The sequence below is a fragment of the Sphaeramia orbicularis genome, chromosome 16 (assembly GCF_902148855.1).
Source record: "Sphaeramia orbicularis chromosome 16, fSphaOr1.1, whole genome shotgun sequence".
Taxonomy (NCBI): Eukaryota; Metazoa; Chordata; class Actinopteri; order Kurtiformes; family Apogonidae; genus Sphaeramia; species Sphaeramia orbicularis.
In genome coordinates, this window is record NC_043972.1 from 42,424,538 (window position 1) to 42,445,371 (window position 20,834).

The window sequence follows — 20,834 nt, forward strand, 5'->3', positions numbered from 1 at the left end:
TGGTACAGAGCCACGATACAGGTGGAACCAATGATCCCACCATTTCGTTCCCACAGACGTCGTTCCAGAGTAAAGGCAAAATATTCCCGCAACAGAAGTGCTGTGGAAATGGGGCTTTTGTTTCTTTGTTTGTTAACACTTTGTTACGCTCCGGCCTAGGGGTTCACCAGGGCGAACATAATGTGCTCAACTTTTGTCCCCTCCCAGCTCCCAAGCACACACGTCAGTCAAAAAACTAAGACTCACAATATTTCTTATCAGTATCTTGTTCAACTAAGGAAGGGTTAGGGGAGGGAGCGGCTAAAACAACAAACAAAATATCTTCTTTTACAATTTACTAACTTTCCTAATCCAAAATAAATGCAAGAAATAAAATACAGAAAACTTACCTAACTATCTAACCAAAAACAGGAGAAAATGGGAAAACAAAAGAGCCGACCTCCCCTACCAGAAAAAAGGTTCGATTTAACAAAACTAGTTACAAATACAAACAATCGGAGTTTTCCACGAGCATGAAGACTGACGGTCACACACACGAACACAGGGTTGGGAGCTGACAGGAGGCAAGAAGCGAGCAAGGATGGGAGCTCCAGGGCCATCCTTTAAAGGGTGGGCAATCAGGCTCCACCAATCAGCAACCTGCAACAAACGGAAACAAAAGGGCACAGCACACCTACAGGACGGGGGGAAAACACACACTAAACAGAAAACACATACATATACCTATAAATAGACAATTATGACCCAGGGTCATACACCCCCCCACCTAAGTTTAAACATTTCCGCCCCTAAGGAAATGTTTAAAACCTAAAACCCAGAACAGAAAGGGCTTCCATGGATTCAAATAAGTCCTAAGATGCAGCACGAGACAAAGTATCAGCTACAAGTTATCGACCCCTTTACAATGCTGAATAGCAAGGCTGAAGTCCTGCAACAACAGGACCAGCGCATGAGGCGCTGGTTGTGATTGCGCATCCTGGAGAGGAACACTAAAGGGTTGTGATCAGTGAAAACCTTAACAGGAGACACACTGGACCCCGACATATACCTCAAAGTGTTGGAGAGCCCACAACAAGGCTAAGGCTTCCTTCTCAATGGTGCTGTAATGCACTTGGTGTTTGTTAAACTTTCTGGAGAAATAGCACACTGGATGGTCAACACTAAGTTCTTCTCCTGTAGTAACATGCTCCGGCACCAAGAGCACTGGCATCCACCTCCAGTTTGAAGGGCCGTGAAAAATCTGGCGCAGCCAGAACAGGAGCACTACAGAGAAGCGCCTTCGCAGACTCAAAGGCGTCCTGGCACACAGAAGACCACACAAAAGGATGAGAGGGACTAACTAAACTAGTCAAAGGAGCAACCACACTTGAAAATTTTTACAAAACCCTCTATAATATCCACACATGCCCAGAAACCTGCGGAGCTGTCGCCCTGGTTTCTGGCACAGGGAAATCTAAGATTGCCTGAATGTTCGCCGCCAGAGGGCGCACTTGTCCCTGCCCCACCTGCTTTCCCATATAAGTGACAACAGCTTTACCAAATTCACATTTTGCCCAAGTTTAAAGTTAGATTAGCACCCTTCTAACCTAAGGAAAACTTCTCTCAGAGTGCACATGTGTTCAGACCAGGTGGACGAATAAATCACCAATGTCATCTAAGTATGCGTCACAGTTTTTTACCTCCAGAAAGGACTCTGTTCACAGTCGTTGGAAGTAGCAGGTGCGTTCCTTAACCCAAAGGCATCAGGGTGGACTGGAGGAACTGACCAGGTGGGACACAAGCAGAAATCTCTGAGCACGGGAGTAAGGGGTACCTGCCAATATCCCTTTAAGAGGTCCAACTTAGTGACGTACATAGCTGAACCCACTCGGTCAACACAGTCATCAATACGTGGAGGGGAAAACGAATCTGTTTCGTGATAGCATTAACTTTACGATAGTCATTACAGAATCGTGGGGTCTGATCAGCTTAGGCACAAGGAGAGATGGAGAACTCCATGGACTGGAACGGGAACGGCGAAAACCATGATCCAGGAGGTACTGCACCTCACGTTATCACGGCCCGCTTAGGTCGGGTTTACACGATACGCGTGTTGTTTAATGGGCTTGTGGTCACCAACATCAATATCATGCTGGATTACTGTAAGTCTGAGTGGGTTTACCCCAAACAGACACAGATGTTTACGAATAAGCCTGCAGACATCTGATCTGTTACCTTTAGGCAGATGGGACAGGTGCTCCTCTAAGTTCCCCAGTATTTTGGAGTTTTCCAAACGGGCACACGGAACAGAGACACGCTGTCCATTTAAACTGTCCTCCTCAGGACTGTAAGCCGAGGTGGACACACTCACAGCAGGGGCGACGCAGGACACCGGGGCTGCGGCTGTCCTCTCTGCGCCATCTAGGACATAAGACTTTAACATATTCACATGGCAAACACGCGACTTTTTCCTTCTATCTGGTGTTTTAATTACATAATCGGTGTCACTCACTTTCCGCTCCACCTTATAAGGACCAGCAAACCTTGCGTGGAGACTAGAACCCACAACAGGTAACAACACAAGCACCAGATCACCTGGCTGAAACTGACGGTTCCGCGCACACTTATCATAATTCTGCTTCATTTTAGACTGGGCAGCAGAAAGAGACTGACGGGCCGTCTCACAAGCAGTATGTAACCGCTCTCTAAACGAACTGACATAGTCCAACACATTGTGCACGGGGGTCGGCTTATCCGCCAGCCACTTCTCCTGCAGCAGCCGCAGCGGTCCGCGCACAGTGTGCCCGAAAACCAGCTCTGCAGGACTAAACCCGAGAGACTCCTGAGTAGTCTCACGAACAGCGAACATTAACAGGGGCAGACCTTCATCCCACTCCCTGTTAGTCTCAACACAAAACTTACGAAGCATAGACTTAAGGGTTTGATGAAATCTTTCCAGTGCGCCCTGGCTCTCAGGATGGTACGCACTGGAGAATCTATGTTTAATGGCCAATTGTTCCATCACCTGGGAAAACACATTTGACATAAAGTTAGATCCTTGGTCAGTTTGAATACGTTTAGGTAAACCGAAAATAGAAAAAAACTTAACCAAGGCTTTTACCACAGCTTTTGCCCTTAGTGCGCGCAGCGGAACCGCCTCTGGGAACCGGGTTGCGGCACACATTATGGTGAGCAGATATTGATTGCCAGATTTCGTTTTTGGCAATGGGCCAACACAGTCAACAATGACATGTTCAAATGGTTCACCAATAACTGGGATAGGATGTAACGGAGCTGGGGGAAGGACCTGATTAGGCTTCCCACACACTTGACACACATGACATGAACGACAGAATTTGGTGACGTCAGACTTTAAACCTGGCCAGAAAAAATATCGGAGCACCCGATCATAAGTTTTCTTAATTCCCAAGTGACCAGAAAGGTGATGATCATGAGCTAAACTTAACACTTGGAGACGGAATTGTTTTGGCACAACAACTTGTAAGATGGCATCACATTCTGCTCCAGACACAGGAAACCATTTACGCATTAACACTCCGTCTTCAACCAGGTATGTTACAGAATGCATAGGCGATTTAACCGCCTCACTTAGAGCAGCAGATAAACAGCTGGTTAAGGTTTCATCCACTTGCTGGGCCTCTATAAGCTGCTTTTTAGACACATCTAAATGTAAGTCATCCAACTCTGGTTTTACATCGATACAAATAGTTTTATTCAACTCAGAAGGAGGGCTGTTCGATTCGCACGGCGCGCACAAAAAGGAGTCGGACAGATCCGGCAGATCACCCAGCCGGCGAGCCTGGGCACGCGTTACGGCGCACACCGGAAAAACGGTTGGATCGCAGACGGCAATGGAATTACCCTCCCCAGCAACGGGGCAGTCGGTTACTTCGGGTACGGCAGGAAAAACTTTCTGACCGGCCAAATCATTCCCGAGGATCAGATCAACCCCTGCCACGGGCAGCTGATCACGCACACCAACGCGCACGGTGCCAGAGACCAGCGGACAGGTGAGTACAACAGAGTGCAGCGGCATGCGTAACACACTCAGTTTTATTCCCCACACCAACAAATCAGAACCACAGTAGGATTTATCTGAGAACGGCACCACGCCGCGGCGGACCACAGAATACTTCGCACCGGTATCTCTTAAAATGGTGATGGGAACCTGGTCCCCCTCACCCAACGACAAAAAACCATGTGAAATAAAAGGGCGAAACTCCTCATCCACATCAGGCTTTTCACATTTTACCGGTTTTCTGAAGGAGACGCAGATTTGCACTGTATTAACCCTACAGCCGAGGGACTTTTGGTTTTCGTTTGCTCTTTTTCTTTAAAAACCGGACAAACCGCAATGAGGTGGCCTGGCTGCCGAACAGTAAAACACTCCCGGCTCTCACCACCTTCAGACACAAACGCACCGCCGGGCGTTCTTAGAGAAACGCACCCGTCACCATCAGAAGCCTCACGGCGCACCGGAGTCATAAGACATTTTTATGGGTCAAAGCAAACTCATCTGCGAGAACAGCAGCTTCAGAAAGTGACCCGAACTTTCTGCTCATTCAGATACACAACTATCGCTTCCGGCAAACGCTGTTTAAATTCCTCTAAAAGGACGAGTTCTCGCAGCTGCGCAAATCATGTACTTTACTGGAGTGGACACCATTTGTCAAACAAAACACCTTTTTTCCCGCGCAAACTCCACATATGTCTGGTCAGGGGTTTTTACACACTTTCTAAATTTTTGCCGGTAAGCCTCCGGCACCAACTCATAAGCACGGAGAACAGTGGCTTTAACAACCTCATAATCCAAACTCTGTCAACCGTTAGTGAGGAACACACCTCCTGTGCTTTACCGGTCAGCTTACACTGGAGCAGCAGAGACCAAACATCTTTTGGCCAGCTCAGGGTGCCTGCTATGCGCTCAAAAAGCACTGACATAACAATCCACCTCCGCCTCTCTGAACGGAGGCACCAGTGCTTATGCCGGCTCACATCGAAGCTGTCACGGGAGAGTGTGGGGGCTGTGTGTTGGAACAGGCGAGTGGGGAGTAACAGGCTGACGGTTCCAGCTCCAGGCTTTCACCCTGAGGAGCATGGCCTCCACTTAAGCTCTTGTGTCTTACTCTACCTCCTTTATGCGCAGAGTCAGTCGGAGTTCTTCCGCCGACAATCCTCTGCCACAACCGGAGGCTCCGACTAATGCGGTGGGTGACGACGGCTGAGGCTGACGGAGCTCCTCCTCCACGTCACCAGCTCCTGCTGTTAACACACCCCCTCCCCAAGCTTCTCATGAGGAGCTGCCTCAGCTCCTCCTTCCTAACATTAGTAGGAAGCGGCACACCAAAACGATGGAATGAGCATTAAATCCACTCCTACAAGCGTCTAACCGTTCCAGTGTAGGACACGCAGCAAACGCTTCCAAATCAAAAATCCATTACACCCAGAAAAACCACAGACCAGAAATATGTACAAAATACTCACCAAAACTTACCCGGAAAAATCACAACACTCACAAAACACGCGGGAAAAATCGGACGAGCCCCCAAATTATGTTACGCCCCGGCCTAGGGGTTCACCAGGGCGAACATAATGTGCTCAACTTTTGTCCCTCCCAGCTCCCAAGCACACACGTCAGTCAAAAAACTAAGACTCACAATATTTCTTATCAGTATCTTGTTCAACTAAGGAAGGTGTTAGGGGAGGGAGCGGCTAAAACAACAAACAAAATATCTTCTTTTACAATTACTAACTTTCCTAATCCAAAATAAATGCAAGAAATAAAATACAGAAAACTTACCTAACTATCTAACCAAAACAGGAGAAAATGGGAAAACAAAGAGCCGACCTCCCCTACCAGAAAAAGGTTCGATTTAACAAAAACTATTTACAAATACAAACAATCGGAGTTTCCACGAGCATGAAGACTGACGGTCACACACACGGAACACAGGGTTGGGAGCTGACAGGAGGCAAGAGCGAGCAAGGATGGGAGCTCCAGGGCCATCTTTAAAGGGTTGGGCAATCATGCTCCACCAATCAGCAACCTGCAACAAACGGAAACAAAAGGGGCACAGCAACACCTACAGGACGGGGGGAAAACACACACTAAACAGAAAACACATACATATACATATAAATAGACAAATTATGACCCAGGGGTCATAACAACTTCAGCAGCAAAACTAGGTTGAATTCATACCCAAATTGGGTTTATAGATTATCAGTGACCCAGATTAGATGTCATTACATTTTGAGAAAAGTAGGTCAAAGTTAAAATTTTTCTGAATAAAAAAAACTAACATTTTTCCCCATTTACTAATAACGGGCAAATTTCAAATGTCTTTAAAAACATCAATTTCGTTTCAATTACTTCAAACTTAGCACATGTATAGAGGCAATTGATATGCTGACATCAGCACATGCATAAACATGATGACATCAGCTGGATCGATTGACGAAATAAGCTATGATACATGAGAGGGGTGGGGTTTGTTGTGCCTAGCATCACTTTGTTTGTTTCTTTGTTAACACTCTAGCAGCAAAACTATTGGCAGTGACCCAGATAGATCCGATTACATTTTAGGAAAAGTAGGGTCAAAGTTCTGAACTTTAAAACCTTTTTTCCCACATTTACTTTATAATGGACAAAAATTCAAATGTCTCTTGCAGCTAAACTATTGGTTGAATTCATACCAAACTGGGTTTATAGATTGCCAGTGACCCAGAACAGATGTAGGGAAATTTTTGGGAAAAGTAGGTTAAAGTTCAAATTTTTTATGACATCAGCTGGATCGAGGCCAAAATAAGCAACAATACATGCGAGGGGCGGAGTTTGTTGTGGCCTGGTACCACTTTTCTTTTTTTTTTTGTCTCCTATTTATTCTCTTATACCAAAACTGCAACCAGGATAGACTGCAGAATGATTAAAAACTACCCTATGCATGGCTGAAAGAAAAACAAAATGTGCTGTATAAACTAGAGCCCATTCCCTTTGGGCTTACAAAAGAAAATGTATCTGACATGAGCAATGAAAAGTTTCGGAGGCATTGTTTGGAGGATGGTGTTACAGACACACTGTCAGATTTGTCCGAGGACAGTGTCAGCACCCCAGGGTCATGAATCAGCGTGGTACAAGCCAAATGATGTCTGTGTCACAGCAGAAGGAATGAACAAATAAAGGGAATAAATGGACATGTGTGTATTAGAGCCAGACAGGTGCTGGATTTTTGAGGCTTTTCACTCTGACTCCACAGCGTGTGGCACAGCCAACACCGCTGCGAAAAAATGTTATTAGCTGTGACATTATTCTGCATTTCATGTTTCATTTAATTTAATATTAGCATTATTAACCCATTAAAACCCAAACAGTCTCTGGTGACCAAAAGCATCCACTGATCTAAAATGTTTAATATCTGTTGATCCATTAATCCTATTGATACATGTAAATAATTGGTGTAAAATACAGTTTGTCATCTTTTCATGGTCATCAGATATGACCCATTTGGACATTCAGAAGCTCCGAAGTGAACATGGAAACACCGTCATCTTCTATAACATTAATTCACATAATTCAACCAGTGGAGTTGGATCAATGACAGTGGATGGAGACACTTGTTTTTATGTATATTTTGCTGAAAAAGTCACTTTTTTAAAATCTTGCAATACATTATTTATTCAGTATTTATTTATTAGGTTTTACTGGTATTATTACTGCCAGGAACGGCCAGAGGTTATGTTTTCATCAGGGTTTATCTGTCTGTCTGTCTGTCTGTCTGTTTGTTAGCAAGATAAGTCAAAAAGTTATGGACAGATTTGGATGAAATTTTTAGGGAATGTTGATACTAGCACAAGGAAGAAATGATTACATTTTGGTGGTGATTTGGGGGGGGGCTGATCTACCTTAGCAGAGGTCTACACTCTGAGTGCTTTTCTAGTTACCTCCACCAGGAGGTATTGTGATCGCTTTGCATTGTGTGTTTCTGTGTGTGCGTGCGTGTGTGCATGTTTGTTTGTTTGTTAGCAAGATAACTCAAAAAGTTATGGACGGATTTTCATGACATTTTCAGGAAATATTGATACTGGCACAAGGAAGAAATGATTACATTTTGGTGGTGATTTGCGGGGGGCTGATCTACCTTAGCAGAGGTCTACATTCTCTGATTGCTTTTGTAGTTTTAATATAGGACTAATTTTATAGGAATTTTTATGATGTACATTGCTGGTTCTGAGTGCTGATTTCGTGTCATTTATATACATGTGATGACAAGTAATTGAACCCCGAACCTTTCCTCTTCACTTTTGTCTGTTTTTGATATAATAACCCTAGACTTTAATCTGAGCTTTTTGCTAACATTTACATGATCAGTGAATTAATAGAGGAAAATGCATGATTTTCACTGGAAAAATGCTAAATTCTGAGAATAACAATACAATAAATGATGATAAATCACTTAAGAAAGGTGAAATCTAGAGAAAAATTCATTTGGGAACTACCACACAAGTAGCATAGGGTCTTTGTGGGTTAAAATGTGAGCACAGTCTGAGTGGTATTGACAGCATTTCCAAGCATTTTCAGCTTATTTGAATACACAACACCAATGCATTGTGGGCGATCTGAAGCCTCCTGGCAAAAGTTTATGCATCTGCGTGCATACTCCGTTAGCCTCACACAGGAAGTATCACACAGAAACTAATCCAAATGGCTTTAATAAATGTTGACACAGCTTCAGGGCATAGGATGCAAACTGCCGCTGTTCATTTTAGAATAAGCTTTGCAATGATTACATTTTATCATGTTGTTTTTAAGTAGCCTTAAGTAGAAAATAATTGGTGCCAAGTTGGGAGAAATTGGAAAGTGGTTTGGCCTCATGCTGCAGCAGAGAGCACTGAGGAGAAAAAAAAACATCCTCTGTCTTATATCCTGGTCAAAATTGTTATAAAAATCAATGGGAGGTAACATATCAAAGGTAATGATTCTCAAGTGAGAGACACGTTTTCTCCGAGAGAATTAATGACTGAAGGATATTCTCTGGAGACACCAACAGCGCTAGCTCCTCACGTCTGATTGAGAGTTCATTTTCATGACTGTATTTTTACATGCACATCTGTTTCTATCTAAATAATTGGATTTTTGTGGTGGTAAATCTGCTGCGATGGTGGCATGTTGGTAATGCAGTGTGACCAGTGATGATTTTAGTGCGGCAGACGTAATAATTACAGAAATGGTGTGTGAAAAACTAGAAGACATAGGCATTTTTTCCCTCCATACAGGGTTTGTATCTCCACACAGACGCAGTGACGTGTTGGTCTTTGTGTGTTTTTGATGAATGTTCTCAATGTGTGATTTATTTTAAATATTCATAAAAATTTAGCTTGTTCAATTGGAAAAATTTCAAAATGTGCTGAGAGAATAGACCTTGCACTTTCCATAGACATCTGAGCATGAAATGGGGAGTAAAACACAGAGCAATGAGTGGGACTGGCTCGCTAAAAAAATAGACAATTTAGGCTTTTTTTTTTTTTTTTTTTTTTTTTTTACACATCATTTTCGTTTGTTTTTTGTTTTTGCTGCTGTTTCCAGTGTTCTCATGATTTTCCTTTATTTATTTATTTTTTTTTTACTGTATTTTTAACAAGTTTTAACCATTTAACTGCTTTTTTGGAGTTCAACCAGGTGTCAAAAAGCACCTGGACTAGTTTTTTACCCATCCACCGAGGGGCACTGTCTGTCTGTCTGTCTGTCTGTCTGTCCATTCAACAACATAATTGCATTATCTGAAGAATGCATTGACATATCTGCACCAAATTTATACTGTGGTTGCATCTTGGCATGGAGCTGAAAAATATTAAAAATAGGTGATCTTGACCTTCTTTTTCAAGGTCAAATGGCCTTGTGCAGTTATAATATCTGAGTACTTTCAAATATAAATATGTATGTCGGCTAAAATTTACTGAGGGGGTCAAATGAGTGGCCATTTTTGTCCAAAAAAAAAGTTGTAAGAAATGCATAGAACTGTGTTGAAATAATGCTAATACATTTGTGCACAGACTACTGGTATTATTTGACAGAGGAAGCTCTATTTTCAGAAATATTGGATTTTGAATAGCACGTGTATGTGAAAACTTTTGCTGGTGGACGGACGTGACATTACCCATGATGATCTGGTCAGTACCAGTACTTTATTAGTAATAAACTTATATACTTACTATTGCTAATTCTCCTCTTATTCATAAATGTTAGTATTGTGGATCTAAAACAATAACAGCTGACACAAAAACACAAAATGTGGCAGTGGACGGATGTGACATGGTTGTTACAGATCCCATCATACTGATGCTCGGCAGTCATGTCACCGTTTCCACAAATGATCCCTGTGCAAAAACTAGGATCAGAATTATTTATTGTATAGTTTATCATCATACTAAAGAGTAAATAACAATATAGAATTGTTATTTCTTTATAAAAATGCTTGTTATTAGAAAACTGTTGATTTAAAAAGTGATGTGTGACATTCTTAATGTATGTATTGGCGTAACATAAGCAGGATGGATCAGCACCATACTCCATATTGAACCTGTAAAAATAAAACATGTGATATGTAGTATATACTCTTGTAAGAAAAACTGGGGAATCTAGAAGAATAGAATATTTGTTTTTCAGGTAAATTCAGTTTAAATATAACTTGGCCATTTATGACATGAAAATATAGCATTAATTGTGATGAAATTGGACATTTTTGACCTGAAAACATAGTTCATATGACCATCAACATGTTGCAACAGAACTGAAATCCTGTAAATTTGCATAACTTGCATTTACCAACACAAAGTTCCTTTGAGGATTCACTTATATTGATTTCTTATGCACAAAGACAGAAATAAGACCTCTAAGCAAATTTTAGCCGATGTAATAAGTTTTATACAAAGACAATCTAATCTAAATTATAAGGCAGTAACTTTCAACAGAATCTTACACTATATTTGTCCGAGTGGTGTTAAAAATGCGCAGCATGTTATGTTGTAGTAGTTAATGTAGTTAGTTTTGTACTTTTTGTTTTGGGGCCTGTTCTTTCTGAATCAGTCCAGCTGCATTTTGGCATCTGGTTGAACTCCAAAAAAGCAATTACAACAAAACAAAACTCATTAAAATACAGTAAAAATAGTAAATAAATAAAGGAAAATCACAACAACACTGAAAAAATAGCAAAAATAAACATAACGTGCACTTGAAAACCCTCAGTCTCACTTATCAGTGCATGCCAAAGTTTTTGGACAGACGGACGACCACCTGATGACAATACCCTGCGGCCAGTGTGGCTGAGGGTAAAAACCAAGGAAAACAGTGTAAAAAAAAATAGCCTAAACCATCTATTTTTATAGCGACTCAGTCTCACTCACTGCTCTGTGTTTTGCCCCCCATTCCACAAGTGGCAGGGGCTACACTGAGCATGCTCAGATGTCTATGGAAAGAATGAGGTCTATTCTATCAGCATGCTTTGAAATTTTTACCATTCAGCCAACAGCTGAATTTTTAGGAATATTTAAAATAAATCATACATACACAACACTCACCACAGACACATTAGGGGTTAAAGAGTTAATGTAGCTCTTTTTTTTAGCTAATCTGTAAGTTTTATGAATAGGATACATATGCACTGTTGCCAATAAAGATGGAATAGAATATTTTTTGCCTCTTCTCATGAAATGTTTTTGACAATGTTGTTCATTTTTGTTTTTTATAATCATTGTGATTACTGTTGTGTATAAAAAGAATTAAGAAGAGGAATGAAAACAGAATTATTCCAACTTCATGTATTTGAATGTTTTTTTCATACAGTTCTTATATGGCTGGGTGATCTGGATCATAGGACCATCTTTGGAGACAGAATCACAATCCACAGTCTAAAGCACATTTTCTTCTCATCTCTTATAAAATTCAAGTTAGTTGCAACTAAACTACACCAAGCTTTCCCATAGATTTTTCTGGATTCTAACATTTATTCTGTGATGGCTTGTTGTTGTTTTCTGACTAGAATCTCTGCATTTCTGCAACATTATGGGCTGATATTATTACAATATTTCAACAATAGGTAGATGAAATAAACACTAGTCAACATTCTCCTAAAACTATACATACACCTGTGGCTGCAGCAGTGTTGCCTTCAATAACTGAGTCTGAAATGAACCAAAAATATTCTAATGTTCTGAGATAACTCACGTTGCACATTGGAGTTCAAAAGCTGGACCTGCAGGTAATTGAGGTAATTTGTCACCACATGAAGATGTAATTTTGTCAGTATTTCTTCAGAAGCAATGAAACATTTTCTATGGTTAGTGCAGATTAAAACATTTTTACTGCTGATAGACGCTAAAGAATCTCTAAAAACAGACTTAAATGAACTCCCTGGTATTTCAATGTTAGTGCAACTCTCTTTGTAAATTACAGTAATTACACTAATAGTCAAGTCATCTAAGATATTTGTTTGCTGAGAATAACTTGAAACTTGAAACTCTGGACAATGCTGTTATGGATTTATTTAATAACACAGCCTCTACAGCCCTTCTCAACAGACTTTCTTTATTATTAAGAATTGAATTAATATCGATCACGTTCTAAGTCCTGATGTGACCTTTTGAGTTTTACACAAAAGATAATACTGGGTGATGAATCTGATGCTGGACGTTATTGCTCCTGCTGCTGATAAGTGAATGTTCATCAAGTATAACAGACCTGTGTCAGGTTTGAAAAGGCTTCATGAAATGGAAACCATGTGATAGAAATGTGCATTTAGTTCAAATATAAAATAAAATAAATATAAAATAAAATATAAATAAATAAAGTAAATAAATAAATAAAGTATAAATACAATAGAATGATATTAGTTATAATCTATATCATAATACTGGAAGGTCTCAGAGCATGTGTGTGTGTATGTGTGTGTGAGTGTGTGTGTATGTGCGTATCTGCACAATTCTGAGAAATGTAGACGTTTGTAACTGGCCATTTGGAACCCTACAGTTGAGGAATAGTCCCACCTCCACATTGAATATCTCGGCAAGTTGACAGGACCAATAATATGGGAGATAGTGGTCATTTTGGAATATGATAGCCTTATAATCACATTGCTTGGTTGACTGGAAGTGCAATATCACACTGCCTGATGGGAAATGAAGTTAAAAACAGGAACAACGCATTTACTAACTTTAGGCCCTAGATATTGGTATTAATATGACCTGTGGTTCCCCACAGGTCAAGGCGCTAGTATCATATCATATCATATCATATCATATCATACAATACAATGCCATACAATGTTATGTCATGTTATACCATACAATGTCATATCATATCATATCATATCATATCATATCATATCATATCATATCATACAATGACATGTCATGTAATGTCATATCATATCATATCATATCATATCATACAATATAATACAATACAACACAGTATCATGTCATGTCATATCATCATATCACATCATATCATGCCATGTCGTGTCATGTCATACAATATAATACATTACAATACCATGTCATGTCATGTCATATCATATCATATCATACAATACAATACCATGTCACATCACATCATATCATATCATATCATATCATATCATATCATATCATATCATATCATATCATATCATATCATGCCATGTCATACAATATAACACAATATAATATAATATAATATAATATAGTATAATATAATATAATATAATATAATATAATATAATATAATATAATATAATACAATACAATATCATATCATATCATATCATATCATATCATATCATATCATATCATTCAATACAATAATTTATTCTTCTCATTTATGCTTCCTTTAGTCCACCTGATTGCTGATATTTCAGTACTTGATTTGAGACTATATGTTATGTCATCCAAAGCAGGTTTCAGGGAACATAGAGAAAAACATGATTCTACTCACAGTTCACCACTACAGTTGCAAAAGTTGTAGCTTCACCCAGGGTACTCTTCGCCACCACTTTATACTCGCCTGCATCCTCAGGAGTGCACCTGGACAGGACATACACTTGTATAAACCTGCAGCACTGACAGTCTGGTGACGCAGCTAAACTTAAAGGTTACATATTACTGTGTACTAAATTATTTGTACTTTATACAGAATATGACACAAGTGAACAAGAGAGGCCAACCAGCCAGACGGCATATTTCAGGAGTAAAATACAATGTAATTTTCTGATGAATCCAAGTGAATAACATACACTATATGGGCAAAAGTATTTGGACATGTTGAATTCAGGTGTTTCTTTTCTAACAGGGTTTGGGATGCAAAATAATAAAGACAAATGTCATAATAAAGTTTTATATTATGATAAATATCATTGCATTGGTTAGTTTGGTTTAAATTGTTATCTTTGCTTCCAAAATGCCTCAGGGATGTTTTTTTTTTTTTTTTTTTTTTTAACTTAATTCTCTGAACACTTATTTGGTTATTTATCCATGACTATAATTTTAAATATTACACCTCTAAATTTCTAAAATATTTTTTTATGCTCTGAGTGTAAATAATACGTTTCTACCACAACTTGCCATCAACTTTCTTCACATCTTGCTTAGGAGGAAAAATCCCTCATTAAACTTTAAGGAAATATTGAGGATGAATCTTGACATGATGTGCCCCAATATTTTTATCCATATAGTTTATAAACATCAATATTTCCTTAAATGTTGAGAGAAATTAAATAAAAACCATCTCTGAGACATTTTGGATGCAAAGTTAACCATTTAAACAAAACTAATCAATGCAATGCAATTGTTTAGTATCTCAGATCCCTCTTACCAAGATAATTTTCACTTGTTCTATTGGCAGATTTTTTTTTTTTGCTTGAATTAAGGGGAAAAAAAAATCTTGAATCAAGCAAAAAAAAAAAAAAATCTGCCAATGGAACTAGTGAAACTTATCTTGGTAAGATTTCTTGAAATAAGATTTTCAAGATCTATTGTCTAAAAATAAGCTCTTACATCGCAGTGAATAGTTACTCTTTATGTGATTATGTCTTATTTTAAGTGTGATGAAATATTTTGACTAGAAATGAGAAAAATACACTTGGTAAGATTTTGATTTTTGCAGTGAATACTTTTGTCCATATAGTCTTAACTAAATTACAAATAAAAAAAAACACAGCAATACTGTTCATTGTTTGAACTGAAATGTGATTGTACAAAATGCTGCACTGGTCACTGTGTATTTTATAGATTATCTCCAGAGAAATGTCGAGCCTCAGCATCAGAACACTCAACATAATAGACTCAAAATCACGACTTTGAAATTAGTTAAAGGTACAGAATGATGAAACACCACTAGTTTCATCTCAGTTTGACACCTACATTTCATCTCATCACACCATAGTTACCCTTCCGAATTTTTAACTTCATTTTTTCCTCACCGGTGCTTTCCGTTAAGGACTGGAGGTGGTGACCTACCTTCTGATTTCCAGGGAATGGAGACCGAATCTTTCTTGAAGCATGTAATTCCACGGTTGTTGTGACATCCTCAGCGGCAGACCATCTTTATACCTGAGGTAGAAAAGTTTAAAAATAGATCAGCATGCGTTTAAAAGTTTTGTTTGTTGAATATCAAAGTAAAAGAAGACATCCTGTGTACGGGTGTTCCTCGCTCCTGCCTGCTGATTACTTATGCACGTCTTTAACTAATCAAATGTTGCTTCACCTGAATGTATTATAGCGAGACGGGACCTTTGATCTCCCATTCTGTATCGAGTCGGGCATTGTTTGGGGCAGCCTTTAGCAGCTCATTGGGCTCGATAGGTCCCATATGGGATGGTGAAACCCCTGAGCCTCAGGTTATGTGGTTCTCAGCTCAGGTTCATGAATACTGAGCGTGCAGATTCTTTTCATCAGCTAGTCTCTCAGCAACTCAAGAATCAAGGTCGACAGTTTGGCACGTTGCCTGAATTAACACAGGTGATTTCATATTAATACAGAGGACGATATTCAGCTCAGGGTTCACAGCTCAACTATCATGATCCATCGTTTCTTTTTTTTTTGGAAGTAACCCATGAACTCAACCCATATACTCATTCTTTTTTTAACCAATAAAGACCCATATACCAACCAACAACCAACAACTATCTACTGATCTAAACTGTTTAATACCTGTTGATCCATTAACCCTTAATCCACCCTTACTTTCCTTCATCTACTGTTTATTTGACTCTTGTTTGTTTTCATATCCAACTAATTCTGTAAAGCCCTGTGAGGCAACCTTGTTGTGATATAGGGCTCTATAAATTGAATTGAATTGAACTCTGTAAAGCCTGAACCATTAAATCATTGACAGAAAATTCCAGTTCTTTAAAACTGGAGCCTTTATTGGTCTTTCTGAACAACCAAAAAAAGATTTTTTCAAATATCAATTTCCATGTATGAGTTTCAATTCTGTATCATATTTGATACATCGGGTCTCAATGCTCAAATATTATTATTTTTGAACAAACAAAAACATAATTTGACACAAACATGTCTAACAAACTGGTAATTCCTTTTCAAAATTGCAAAGTTCTGCCTCCTTCCTCATTAATGACAGTCTTGTAGTGTCACTGGAAAGGCCTCTAGTGAATGAATTCCTCCCCCCGGTGGATTATCTGTGTATTGCATGTATCTAATTGTATACACCAGGTTTTTCAAGAAAAAAAATATCACACTGATCATGTAGAGGGCTTCAAAACTCATGCATCAAATATGATACATTTGGCGTTATAGGGTTAATCTTATCAATACATTTAAATAATCGGTGTAAATGCAGTTTGTCGTCTTTTCATGGTCATCAGATATGACCCATTTGGACGTTCAGAAGCTCCGTAGTGAACATGGAAACACTCATCTTCTGCAACAGTGATTCACCAGTAAAACCCATGGAGTTGGATCAATGACAGCAGTTGGAGACGCCAGTTTTGTGTTCAGTTAATGATAGATTTGACTGAAAAACTGACTTTTCTTCAGTTTTCTCAGTTTTTGATATAATAACTCACAAGTTTAATCTGATCTTTAATGAACGTCTATATGATCAGTAAATTTAATATAGGAAAATACTAGATTTTCACTGAAAAAACACAAAATATAGGAAAATACTAGATTTTCACTGAAAAAACACAAAGTGAAGAAGATAATATTACAAGAAATGGTGATAAATTGCTTAAGAAATGTTAAATATGCAGAAAAAAATCCATTTGGGATCTGACACAAAAGTAACACTGGGTCTTTATTGGTTAATGATATATTTTTGCTGTAAAACTTTTTTTTTTTTTTTTTTTTTTTTTTTTTACAGTTTTCTCTGTTTTGATATAATAACCTTTGAATTAACTCTGGATTTTTATGAAGATCTAAATTAAATATAGGAAAATACATGATTTATAGTGAAAATGCAAAATACAGAGGATAATGTTATAATCAATGGTGAGAAATCACTACAGAAAGGTTAAATAGAGAGGGAAATTCATTTGCGATCTGCCATAAAAGTATCACTGGGTCTTTATTAGTTAATGCAGGTTTTATGTTCATCTACAGATGTATGACATGATCTACCACTTCAGTTCTTAGGAATTAGGAGATCTATTTGCATAAATGGAATATAGTTTATCTATTATACATAGTTCTACCCAATTCCCTACAGCACTTAAATATAACATGATCTAGAACCGCAGTTCTCAGCTTCAGGACCCACTATCACCCCTCAATTCCAACCCTCGATTGAAACTGATAAAAGTTAAACTTCTCAAATTTATTCAGTAAAAACATGATGTGTTTTGAACCTGAGATAATACAGAATATCACAGCATGAAAACACAGAAGACAAGTTTAATGACAAACTGACCAGCAGGTGGTGATGGTAAATATAGAAATATTCCCTTTAATGCTAAATTAGATACATTTGAACCAAAACTAAAAAGTGCATTCAGTTAAAAATTAAAAGTACATTCAGTCACTTGTTCAAGCATTAAACACACTGAGGTTTTAGTCCTTAATGTAGGTAAAATCATATCTGATGTAGTCGTTGTCATACCTGAGTTTCACCATGATACGAATAGAAATTTTCGTCTTCTTTTCTGCTGTGAAATGTCTGGTGTTAATTAGCATTACAGTGCATTACCACCACCTACTGTTGGGGAGTATGAATGGACAGCACAGAAAACAAAGCACAGGATTTTTGGCTCTTTAACATTATTTTTTTTTGCCCAAACAAAGGCCTGTGACCTACCAGTTGAGAATCACTAGCTGGGTTTCCATTACAGTTTTCCGCAAAATAAAAGCAACATTTATACAATTTTGACAAAGTACAATTGCTTCTTGTAGGTGTTTCCATTGAAGAGTGTTTGGCTTCTGATGTCTGACACGTTGTAATTCTTCTAAAATACTGTATAGGTCTTACAAGACGTGAGGAAGATGGATGCACTGAGTTTGATGCCAAACCTCCACGGTGTTGGCATTGTAGTGTCGGTTCATCTACTGTAGGGGTGTCAAACTCATTTTAGTTCAGGGGCCACATACAGCCTGATATGACCTAAAGTAGGCCGAACCAGTAAAATAATATAAATAATAGGATAAGAACTTTTGAGTGAAAAAAAGTAAAATTCTGTAATGAATTGTACTCAAACATAACATGAACACATATGAACAACTTGAAAATTCCTAACAAAAATAAGTGCAATGTTAATATTATGCCTTAGTTTATCATTTATACATGTGCATCACAATTTAGGGATCACAGTGGATCTACAAATACACAAAACATTTAATAACAGGTAGAATATTATTAAAATTCCACATACTTCTCTTAAGACATTTCAGATATTCACTTTTTTTTTCATAAATGGATAGTTTATAAATGTAAATAATCTTATGTAATGTAATTCTCTTTACAATAAAACAAAGGGAAAAAATGGCAGCTTTCATAATCTATAGGTTATTCTGATAGTATTTTACTGGTCTGATCATTTTTAGATTGAATTGACCTAAATGATTTTAACATCCTTGATTGTTAATATATTCAGTGTAATTTTTGCATTTCACAAATTCATCCCAGGGGCCAGATTGAACCCTTTGGTGGGCCGGATTTGGCGCCCGGGCTGGAGGTTTGACACCTGTGATCTACTGCTATTGCACTATTTTAAACAGAAGAGAAGGGGAAGCATAATCATCCCAAGGCAAAGTCTGTAATTACGGCAGCAGCTACGCAGAATAAATTTCTAGGAGAGAAATGTACATCAGGAATTCATCAATGAGTTGTTGATCCAGAATTTCCAAAAGACCCAGGTAACCTTTAACGAACTGTGTGGTGTTATTGAGCCTCTCGTGGCACCAGACTTGCCCCCGGGAAGCATTTCCTACACAAAAGCAAGTGTCTATTGCAGGGGTGGGCAATTAAGTTTCCTATGGGGCCACATGAGAAACTTTGACAGTTGTTAAGGGCCGGATCAATACACTTGCAGCTCTGCTCAATATGTATCTCTCTATATACAGGGTGAGTCAGAAAAAACGCTCTTTTCATTTAAAGAAATTGTACCACTGAAATGGAAATGCTTATTTTTCTTTTGATTATACAGTCATATTGATGTGGTTATTGAGCATGTCTGGCGATTGAATCATTGATTTATGGCATAGCATAACAGAGGGAATATCCATTGTTTATTGTGCACTGAAATATCTGCCAACACAGTTTATGCCACCGTGAATGAAATTGAAATTGTCAACCATTACAGCATGTTTACTCGCCATCAAAATGTTTTGTCTCAACGAAGTCGTCCGGCACGACCTTCAACCTGGCTACCATTCAGATTGATGCAAATCTGTGCTCGTTGTCGCATCTCTAACACAGCTCTTCTCGCCATTCGTGTTCGTCGTAGGGCTTGGATTTCAGCCGTGATGCGATTTCGGAGTTCCTGAAGAGTTTGTGGAACAGTCCGATACACACGGTTTTTAAGATACCCCCACAAGAAAAAATCAAGGGGGGTCAAGTCCGGGGATCTAGGTGGCCACTCTCTCTCCTGACCCAAACAGACAACTCGATGAGGAAATAATACCTGCAATCGCTGTGGTCTTGCCATGATGAAAACTCCCTGGGCACTGTCATGTAGGCCTATGTCCTGAGTGTGAAAGCAAAGCCCCGACTCCTGTAATTGTTGTCAATTTCAAGTTTGTTCACTGTGGCATACATTGTGTTGGCAGGTATTTCAGTGCCCAATAAACAATGGACCTTCTCTCTCTTATGCAATGCGATAAATCTATGACTACATCACCAGACATGCTCAATAACCACATCAATATGACTGTATGGTCAAAAGAAAAATCAGTGTTTCCGTTTTAGCAGTACAATTTCTTTAAATGGAAAGAGCGTTTTTTTCTGACTCACCCTGTACATATATACTTCACTATAATGTAAAAAACAGCTTTGTTCCTGTCGCTGTCACTGAGCTCAATAAGAAATAGTGACAATTGCACTTTATTTACTTATTTATTTATCCTTTTTCTTTGCTCTATTTATTATTATTGTGACTTCTAATTTTTAAATTTTATGTTCTTATCCTGGATTTTATCCCAGGATTTTATCTTCTTGAGGTTTTTATTGTGTTTTATTCCATCTAGTTTTTATTGATTTGATCTTATTTATTTATTTTATCCTTTTACTTATCCATGCTGCTATACTGATGAATGGTGGAAGACTGAGCACTTTTTGTCCTGACACTCGATCAAGTACCTGCCTAACAGGTTCAATGTGTGTTTTGTTGTAATGCCAAATGCAATCCCTATGTCTG

The 20,834-nt window shown here is 38.6% G+C and overlaps 1 protein-coding gene across 2 annotated transcripts in view; it reads right to left on the reverse strand.

The window, feature by feature from the left end:
• myom3 (myomesin 3) overlaps nucleotides 1-20,834 on the reverse strand; it is a 249,462-nt gene that overhangs the window by 150,158 nt on the left and 78,470 nt on the right. For both annotated transcript variants that reach the window (XM_030159207.1, XM_030159208.1), the window contains exons 6-7: nucleotides 15,487-15,579; nucleotides 13,967-14,055 (exon numbers count right to left, since the gene is read on the reverse strand). In XM_030159207.1, the coding sequence (XP_030015067.1) occupies nucleotides 13,967-14,055; nucleotides 15,487-15,579 (182 nt within the window). The remainder of the gene's footprint in view (nucleotides 1-13,966; nucleotides 14,056-15,486; nucleotides 15,580-20,834) is intronic.